At 39.7% G+C, this 10,591-nt stretch overlaps 1 protein-coding gene across 1 annotated transcript; it reads right to left on the bottom strand.

Annotated features, from left to right (window-relative positions):
- Positions 1 to 609: 609 nt before the first annotated feature.
- Positions 610 to 10,571, bottom strand: TCTN2 (tectonic family member 2). Its single transcript, XM_018076263.2, is given in 19 exon segments — positions 610 to 890; positions 1,660 to 1,748; positions 1,823 to 1,948; positions 2,609 to 2,765; positions 3,188 to 3,291; positions 3,669 to 3,780; positions 4,106 to 4,186; positions 4,504 to 4,581; positions 4,869 to 4,997; positions 5,800 to 5,865; positions 6,508 to 6,643; positions 7,281 to 7,404; positions 7,631 to 7,827; positions 8,082 to 8,182; positions 8,407 to 8,602; positions 9,284 to 9,357; positions 9,654 to 9,767; positions 10,492 to 10,505; positions 10,507 to 10,571. Coding segments are annotated over 19 exon segments (2,070 nt in total). The 3' UTR covers positions 610 to 783.
- Between the last annotated feature and the right edge of the window lie 20 nt (positions 10,572 to 10,591).

The raw sequence follows: 10,591 nt of genomic DNA, 5'->3' as shown, positions 1-10,591 counted from the left end.
ACACTTCCAGGGATGGGGCAGCCACAGCTTCTCTGGGCAACCTGTGCCAGGGCCTCACCACCCTCACAGGGAAAAATTTCTTCCTAATATCCAGCCTAAATTTCCCCTCTTTCAGTTTGTACCCATTACTCCTTGTCCTATCACTTCAGTTCCTGACAAAGACCTCCTCTCTGGTTCCTTGTATTCCCCTTCAGATACTGGAAGGTGCTCTGAGGTCTCCACACAACCTTCTCTTCTCCAGGCTGAGGAGCCCCAACCTTTTCAGCCTGTTTCCATAGGGGAGGTGCTCCAGTTCTTTGATCAACTTTCTGGCCCATCCAAACCCCAAAAAGTCCCCAACATTGTGTTTCATCACCTGAGGACAATCAGTGAACGTTTCCTGCCCTGTGGAGCCCAGGTTGCCAATGCAAAGCATTAACTGGAAAAGAGAATTTTAGGTGGACACATGAAAACAGCTGAAGCGTTGTGACTTTTCTGAAGTGTGAGCAGTCTGCCCACTGCTCCAAAAATAGGAGTTTGCTGTGAAGAGGAGCTTCTACTCCAGGAGAAGAGAACCAGCTTGAGAGGATAAAGATCCATCCGTGAGGATGACCCCAACCCTGCTGTAGCCTCTGGGCTGAACTTGCCACCCTCTTGAAGTCAACTCTGCACTCTGCTGCTCCAAACACAGAGTCTGGAGCTTAAAAATAATTTACTACTTTTGGTTTAAATAACACAGCCATTTTCTGTGCACTGTAAAAGTACTGATTTTATGTATTTTTAAATGTTTATATAAATTTTTACCTATCTGTTCCATAATTTAGAAAACCAAGGGTTGCTCATAATTACTGCAAGTAAAACAAGAAATGCCAATAGCAGGCCTTTAGCAAGACACTGGGAATATGGTTCTCCTGCAAAAGAGAAAGAAAAAAAAAGTGTAAGTGTATGAGAGCTAAATTTTAGTTTAGACAACAACCCAAGGATACAGATTAAAATATACACATTAATGCAGCACAAAGCAAGGAAGTAAAATGCTTCATACTTGTGAAACTTCATACTTTTGTGTAACTTTAGTTCCTGAAGTTGTGCAGATAATAAACACAGGCAGTTGCCTCTATCCATGACACTCCCAGGAGAGTCCAAGTGCCCTTTGAAATCCCAGACATTTAGTCTACGGAGTCTCCCATGAAACATAATCCACCACAGTTTTACACAGAAGACATTTAAAAATTATCTGTCTTAACAATATGGCAAATTTTTACTGGTAAAGTGAGAAACAAAGTCTCCCTCCACCCTTCAAGAGCAACGACGCACTCTGACAGTGCTACAGTTACAGAACAATATTATAAAGTGACATATTCTTTGCCTTAACCAGCATATGTCACTCCAAACCCCACAGGGGAGTGAAAAAGAATCTCTCTCTGCCAAACTGATGCTCACAACATTTCAAGCTTGCCCAGAAAGTACTTCTAGTAATTATTTCTTTCCACTAGTCTAACTGAGAAATTAATGCATTGTCAAAAAAAAACAATTAAACAGACTTTCTGGACTGCGGTTTCTAAAGGAGAAATTTTAATTCCCCACCACGAAGCATTCTTTCAGACTGAACTCCAGACATCTAATTATGTTCCAAGGAAATGTGGCCAGTTTGTGACATCCCACATTGTTTATTGTTTTTACCTGTGTAAAACCGTGTCAGTGGATAAAACAGTTGTTGCAAGCACACGTCATTTTGATTGCAGTCAAATTCCACATAAATCCTGTGGTATCTGGAGAAAAAGGACCCTTTTGGTCAATGCTGCTCACATTGCTGAGCACAGTGTGAAGTTTTCAATGTTTTTACCTTGTCTTTCGAACGGGTGGCTGAGCTGGGACTTTAATGAACTGAACAGAAGCTGTGATGGGCAGGAAGCTGAGGCTGTTTCCACAGCTCAGCCCACACTGGAACTGCCATAGGACTGTTGAGTAACTGTAACAGTAAACACAACTTTTACTTGAGGGCTGTAAATGAAAATTTAGAGCCTAAACACGACCACAAAAGGACAAAATACACAGTGTTTGGAAGGAGGTTGATAATCCCTGGATTTTCCCCCATGCAGGGGGAGAACCCAAGCCTGGAAATGAGCTAAAATGGAACAGAATCCCATTTATTTAATTGGGATTTACTTGGCAGAGGAGGGGAAAGTGTTTGCAAAGTGAAAATTCCATTTCAGGAAAGAATAAATCATTTAGCACAGCTCCCAAGAGCTCTGCAGTGGGATAAGCCAGAACATAGGACAATGTTGTCACTTCCACCACGTCACAAGAAGTTAAAACACTCTCCTGATGGGATGCCCTGGGTCTGCCCACTGCTGGCAGCATCACAGATTTTATTTAATGTTAAGTGAAGTAGAACTGTTATGTGGTTTTAAGCACTAGTTTTGTGGTTTTTTTTTCATTTGAGAATGAGAAAGGCTAACCTGGTTGTGATCAAAGGAATTTGGGCTGCAAAAATAAAAGGCTTGTAAAAATTTTAAGTAAGAAAACACAATTTTTTGTTTCTTAAGTTTAAATCTGGATTTGTTAGGTAAGGAAGGCTCAAAATGAAACATTTATATTGTGAGATAACCAGAGACACAACTCACTCTACCTGATCTGCACAGCAAGAATCTGTTGCTGGGGAATCCCTTGCACTGCTCCCACTTCAGCAAACATTATGTGAATATTCAGGTTTGCAGGAATATCTGGACAAAAGCCTTTTAAGTTTCCAGTGCTCACATTGGTATCAGAATTAAATGGATCAAGACCTATGGAGAACAGAGTTATTTAAATATAAATATTAAAGAAAACATCATATATTCCATCGTTAGATTATTGTCATAGTCCACTGAAACACTGGTAAACTGTCACACAGAAACAGATTAAAAATGCTTTCTCTATATAAAAAACACACAAAGAAAATTATTATACTTTTATTATTTAAAGGACTATATATTTATCTGTTGATATCTATTTATCAATAGGTAAATGCCAAGTCATATGTGTACAGACTGGCAGTAAAATATTCAGTATCCATACACATACTGAGTTATATGCCTATGTGTCCACATACATGGAGAGATGGATCCAGACATATCAGTACTTTAGGCATTTGAAATTATGTTTGGGGTTTATTTTGAGATGCTCTATTCAGTTATGTTCTGTAAAGAACAAAACAAACCTCACTTACGTATGATTTCCACCCAGTCATCTGGATCACTGTAACTGGAATTGTCCCTCTTTCCAATGTGAGTAGCTTGTATTAATGAATTCAATTTCTCAGTTACATTTCCTCTGCAAAATAAGAATGTAACATCACAAATCTGTACTGTCTGCCACTCTAGGTTGCAACCTTATTGTATCATAAGCTCAGTTTCCTCTGAAAGGTGTTACCACTCAACAAAAATAAACTCAAACTTGTCAGTTATCTGTTGAAGGGAAGAAATGGCAAAGTATTCCACCCCAACACAATCCTCATTTAAATACAGATTGAGGCTGTTATTATAATTTCCCTTTAGAAATGAAGTGAGACTTTTAACCACAGAAAGCTGAAACACACACATGAGTATTTAAAAAGAATGTTCCAGTGCTGGTAAGAGGCATTTGTAAACAATCATGTAATAACCAACAGGAGGGATACAGGGAGAAACAATTCAGCCTATGTGGCTCACCTTAAAAGGCTGCAATCTTCATTAATCCCAACTTCCAGAATGCACCCAGAGTAGGAGTCTACTCCAAATAAAACTGGTGTGTAAGTTGCTGATGCACATAAGCCTCTGCCAGCTGTGAAATGAAACCATCTTACTTGAGCTTTCCTATAGCCACCTTTGGATCTCTAGCTTTCAGTTTTGTGCAAAACATCAAACATTAGAATGCAAACTCAGCATGGTAGAGTTCAAAAATAGATACAAGTCAATTCAACATACATTTTGCAAGAAAGCATTAGAGGCTTTCTCACTATCCTTTAAACAAAGGCTTGGGAAAGAAAACCAAAATCTGGAGCAGATTTTTAACTAAAATATGTTTAAAAAAAAAAATCCTAAAAGCAACAAAGCCCCAACACTTTAGCATTAACTACAGTTGAAGTTGCAACCTCACAAGCCAGTACCTGGTTGCCAAATGTTTAGGGTTCCAAGAGGATCAGAAGCATTTATATTCGCAGCTCTCACTGGTTTTCCAACTTGATAACCTAAAGAGAGAAGGGTAAATCATGAACATTGTATAAGAATCTATAAGCATTAGCATTGTTTTAATAGTAAATGTCATCAATCTTGAAGTAAATGACCAGGCATTTCCATTAGAGTGGGAATAGCCTCACTTTAAATAATCAATAGCTGTGCAACAAAAGCCTAAGAACCAATCTCTGCTACTGGCAGTGCAGGAAGGCAGGAAGGTGAAGGCTGGCAACATAAGAAAGTATGAAAGAAATATAAAACATAATCACTGATAATAATCTGCACAGTATGATTTTTTTTTTCTTTTATAGGCAAAATAAAGTAGTAATACCTGTATTCTCAGGCAGTTCTTCTCCATTAGTACTCTTTAAACTCAGAAATTCAACCGTGAATCTCTGTGTCAGTATTTCTGGTAAAAGAGAAAAATATGACTTTACTTTTAAATAAGTAAATTAGCAACAAGTATGGTGTAAATCAGCAAAAACTATGCTCTGTGTAGGATACAAACTTTGGTCCTTCAGTAGTAACAGAAGATTCAAAATAATACAAATTAATGGAAATAACCCCTTTACTTTTCTTTCCAGAGCCCCAGGGAAATTCATTTTAAGAAGTATTAGTAAACAAGAAATTCTATCACAGAATTTCCATGCTGAAGAAAAAAGTACAATAAAAAATCATTACAAAATGTCATGATACCTCCATCACACAAGCTTCCAAGGAAGACTGTGACATTTACTTGCTCAATGTTCTTGTCTTTGCAAATGAATGTATAATGCTCTGCAAAAGTTACATTTTGACACAGAACCTCGGCAGGATGAAGGTTTTCTGGCAGAAGGAAAAAAAAAGGCCATAATGAAAAGCATTCTAATTAGAAAGCTCTGTTACTGCAGCTCAAAAAGAACACATTAAAACCCTGGCAAAATTCTGGGAATTACGACATTCATCTTTTTGAGAATTGATTCTACTGTTTAAATGTGCAATGGTACAATCTCCAAATTTATCAATATTTTAACATCAGCAGTTCCAGGTCCTTTTCTAGCTGATCCTCTGCACAAGAACCCAGCACTGGACTTTACATCACCAGCTGATGCCCTTCTCTGGACTGAGAATTCTCTCTGCTTTCCTCTCATCCCTCCCAGGGAGCCATGAGTGCCCAGAAAAACTAATTAGCTTGGATTCCATTAGTTTATTATCCTCCACTGACTGGGAACCACTGTCCTACATCAAATAACTGCTGAAAAAGGCCCTTAAAAGGGCACAGGAACTTACAAAACAGAGACAACCATGTCTGCTTACAGTCTGCCCTCCACACTTACATGTTCATCCTGGAGATTTTTTTAAGCGTTCTTTATATCCTTCTTTATGGTATTTGTTGGACTTTTTTCTTCTCAAAAATTAATTTTAATGTAAGATAAGGGACCTGATTTCTTGACCAACCTTAAACAAACTGGGGTAAATTAAATACTTCCTGCTTTGCAGGAAGCCAGTTTACTTTTTCAGTGTTAGTTAACATATAAGATTCCTCCTAAGAAGTGCAGCAGGTAAACATTTTAGGCATCAAAATAATCTATGCCATATACAGTCCAGGTTAGGTAAGAGACCTATTAATTAAATGGAAGACACATACCCCTTTCAGTGATGAATTTGCCCCTGTCAGGGATGGTTCTATAGGTGACATTTTGTTGGATGAAGTCTGAGAATGAAAAAGAAACACAGACCTACAGTTTTCACAACATCCTTGTTGTTATGAACATTGAGCAGAAAATTATTTAGAAAATTGATTTTGGTAAAGACCCAAACTTTTTATGTATTTTGAAAGCATAGCTAATTATCTCTGGGTCTAGTTAGACTAACAAAATTAGACAATTATGGAGCATAAAATAAAATATCTTCATGCTGGTAATCATATTATCTCAAACCCCAGAATGACTCTTCCTAAGTACTTGCTTTTGTAATGCAGAGAGTAACCACTCCTCAGTAATTCTCAAATGCTGATACTGCACCCTCCTGACAGAAAAAGGGCTCTGCAACAGTCTGAAAACAGCGGCAGAGATGCTGCCCTATCACTTGTAGCCACAACCAGTAGGAGTCATCAGAAACAGGTAAATGGGAAACAAAGGTCAACCCCACTATTTCTTACATGCTAAATCTTGGGAAATAGTGGGACAATTCCTAGAAGGTCATCGGGAACAGAACATCTCCAAACGTTGAACTACAGCCACCAGATAACAAAGGTGTTGGATGTAGCTACTGTGCCAACAGCCCTGGGGTTTGTCCTGTTCTAGCAGCTCTGAGAAACAGGGAACACATTCCTGTTGGGATTTAGGCAGCATACCTGCAGTGCCAGTGTTTATCCTCACATGGTGGGGCAGGCCTTCCTCGTAAGACTCCACACTGGTCAGGCACTTGACATCAAAGTCCTGGAGATACGCCACGGGAGCGTTCCCAACACACTGCCCAGCCAGGGACTGCTGTGGGTGGCCACAAAAAGAACTGTGTTGGACCCTGTGCCAGCCCCTTGCCTTTCACTGGAAGACTCTCAGTTAGTGAAATGCCCCAAATGTGCACTGCAGCCACACGTGACACTTTGAGAAACAAGTAATCTGAAGTTATCAAAATATCTCAGTCTGTAGCAAAGGAGGGGTCAAAATCTTAAAAGCACAGCTTTAAAAATAGTTTCAATGTAGTCTGGCTTTACCCCAATTTGTCACAATAATTATAACCAAAAAGTGTCTCTAAAATACAAAAGGAATTTCAGTTATCACCAGATGACTGAGCTTGAAAGCCAACTATATTGCTCAGCAGGAAAGCCAAAAAATACAGAATATGGTAAGTCATAAACTGTTAACACAGTGATATGCCAAGATTGCTTTTACCTCTTGAAATAATTAAAACATTACCATTTGGGGGGTGGGCAGGGGCATCAGGAAAGATGTTTTCTTTTAATAATGACTTTGTGCTGCTTTTTTTCTAAATATTTTTTGATGAAAAATATATTCCACCACTTTACAAGAGCAAATTGCTGAATCTGGTTACAAGGCCTGTGATGTATGGAAAGTATCAAACAAACCAAGAGGAATCAAAAGCTCATAAACACAAAGTGATTACCTGGGGAATGGTAAAATATTCATTTTCTTCAGTTATAATTGGATCTCCTTGTCTGTAACCAGTGAAAAGTCTCCCAGGAGAAGTTTGTAAAGGGATTGTAAATGCAGGAACTTTGGGTGTAGAACTGCAAACAAGTTTAAAAATTAAACAGTTCTTTATTCTCTACCTCACAAATAATGACACGTTTTCTTTCATGTCCCATGTTCTACTATAGTACCAATGACATTTCTCCCTTTGCATTTGAAGTTCACACCCTAAAATCCTGATTTCAAAATAACTTTCATTATCAAAACAGGTTCATTTTCATGTCTAATGTGTATGGTGAGAAAATTAATTTTCTTAAGACTTACATAGAGCCATGATAAAAATAGCCAAGAAATGGTGTGTTGTCAAGAGAAGACTGTACACAAAGGAAGGGAAACCACTCAGGGGTGTATTCCATTGACTGGGAAGAGCACAGCTGATCAAAAGGTGGGTTTACATCCCCACCAAACACCCCAGTGAAACATGATCCATTGAATAACTGCTTCAAGTCTGGTGTACACTCCTGAAAGGAAAGGAATGGTCACTTTTAAGCATGGTGATGGCATTAGCAATGGCACTATATAGCCATATTTACAGATAAATCAAACAGTTTTGTAGAGAGAGAGGTCATATTTACTATTAGAAATACTGGAAAATCCAAAGAAGCCCTGTGGCCCATCTAGGCTGAAGCATTCAGTACCTTTCACTCCTCCCAGATAACAGAGAGAGTTTAGAAATTTGACAAACACTAATCAAAGTTTAATATGAAATAAGTACCAGATCACAGCAACAACGAACATCACAAGCTCCAGCTGTTAAGTTACAAGGACAAGAGCCTAAGGGCTGAAAGGCCTGGTTTGGGATGATAGTTGCGTTTTCTGTAACAGAATTAGAAGAGGAGAAAATCAGATTAAGTGGAATGAAATCCAAATACACAGACCATGCACATTGCAGTTTATTCTGACTGTGAAGAAACCTTTTTTAAAATTCCATTAATGATTATTCAATATCTCTTATTGCAGCCCAAATCCCAGTTTTTCCATGTAGAGAGGAAAAGAACAGCCAAAATGCCATTTTTTCTTTAACATATCTAAACCCTTACCTGAGACATTTCCTGCAAAGGAAGAGTTGGCAAATATTTCAGCTTGAATCAGGAGCTGTGCCAGCCTCACTGAACCACGGCAAGCTAAAACCTGGAGTGTTTCCAGCACACAGAGAGGTGAGGGGCAGCAGTCAGTGGCATTGGGCAAACACAACTCCAGGTTTCTGGTCAAGCTTACAGTCACTTTGGAAGTGTTCTGGAAAAATGCAGAATAAAGTTTGACAGCTCTTATGCCTTGTATTAAATTGCTCTTAATTATACCACTCATCAGCTTCTGAGAGAGGAGTTGGAATGAAGTGGAGTAACAGGAGTTGGAGACTGGAATGGCAAAAAGTTTGGTACTGTGATATGCAAATACAGGAGGGATATGAACACAGAGAGAACTTTTTAGGGCATGTACACAGATTAAGTTACTTCAGAAATCACATGCACAGTTCTAAAGAAAAAAAATCAAATATTGAAAAGGGAATTTCAGTTTTTACAGTTTCCTTCAGTCAAAAACTGGAATGATGCCAGAGCTGATAAAACCCCTAAAGAATTACATATAACACTGAAGACAAGTCTAAGAAATACAGATGTTCCAGAGCTCATGCTGTATACTTTTTTATTTCTAGTACATCCTTCCAGCAGATCTGAAAGAGCCTCAAATGCTACAGCCAGCCAGGAAATATAAGCAGTTGTGGAGAGGAGGAGAACAAGGGACCAATGTCAAAGTTGCAACTCCAGCAAGGGCAGTCACACAATATGTCAAGGAAAACAGGCAAGGGCAACATATTCAAATGAAGTTGTTAGTACATTAACATTATGCTAGTATTTAATTAGCCCTTAATATATGACAATCATTCCCATTTTAGGGAAGAATTAGTACTTTACATACCATACCAGGTGTTACATCCAAATTCCAATCACCAGCTCTTTTACTTCCACTGCAATTTGCAACTTGCAATTTTCCTATAGCAAAAAAAAGTATTCCACTGTCATTTAGAAAAGACTGGGAATAAGAAATACATTTAAATTCCTCTTGTGCCTTCAGGTACACACACCCTGAGGTCCAGCTGACGCAGAGTCAACAGAGAACTAAGGGTTTAATCACAGAAGTCCTCTGGAGTTCCTATTTCAGTAATGATTAAAGCACTAAATTAAGTGCATTACCACTTCTCCAGTAGTTTTAATGTCAAAAATATTAATAATTCAAACGTATTTATTTACATATGGGGGAAGGAGAAGGGGAAGTGAAGTGTTCTTACCTGTCTCTTCATCTCCAGGACTTAAAATTACAGAAAAAGTAACTCCTGAAGAATTTCCAAGAAAAAATGAATTGACTCTGGGCCCTGACATATGGATAAATGAAGGCTGAAAGACTAAAAAGAGAGAGAAAGAAACAAGTCTTAATACACACTGCCTGAAAATGGTAACATTTGTAAGACATATTTAGGTCTTCTGCTTGGCCTAGATTCTTATATCCTTATACTTTAAATTGTCACAAATAGAAGAAATATATCTTGTAATGCCTAGTGCAGGGTTGTATTTACATTCTTGTCAAGGGCTGGAGCAGTGGGTTCACCATAGCTTTCTATACCACAAGTTTATATTTGTGAAATGCTCAGCAAAATAACATTACAGCAGGAGGCTGCAGCACTTACAGCCCATGCAGATACTACACAGCTCAGGCAAGACCATATTTCACACTTCTTACTGATTTCAGCTGATACATTTAATGTCTTGGGGCCATGAATGGTGCCAGGAGTGTCCGGCTACCCGTGATCCAGGAATTGCGGGCTCCTGCCCTCAGCATGCGGACCCAGTGCCAAGTTTAGGGCTCCGAGCTGGGAGTTTCGCTGGATTTTTCGTTACAAACTTTACCAAGGTTGAAAAGTTCGACATAAGCAGCTCTACTCTCCCTCTCCGAGTCTCCCCCAGAGGCTCGGGGCACCCAAGACCTCCAACCTCGCCGTCCCCGGGGAACCCTCAGTGGAGCCGCGAGCTCCCCTCACGCCCTCCCGGGTGGGTCCCGCCGCAGACGGACCCCCATCCCCACACCCCCGGAGGCCGCCATTCCCCGCGGCCCCTCACGCCCTGACCCACCGGAGTCCCCGGCCCGCTGCCCGGGGCAGGAGCCCCGCCAACAACAGCAGCAGCAGCGCCCCGAGGTCGGAAAGCCCCATGTCGCCTACGGCGGCCGCCC

Source organism: Manacus vitellinus, unplaced genomic scaffold (assembly GCF_001715985.3).
Source record: "Manacus vitellinus isolate BGI_N305 unplaced genomic scaffold, ASM171598v3 scaffold_31_pilon, whole genome shotgun sequence".
Lineage (NCBI taxonomy): Eukaryota > Metazoa > Chordata > Aves > Passeriformes > Pipridae > Manacus > Manacus vitellinus.
Note: the sequence above shows the minus strand (reverse complement) of the source record. Positions and strands in the feature narration are given on the sequence as shown.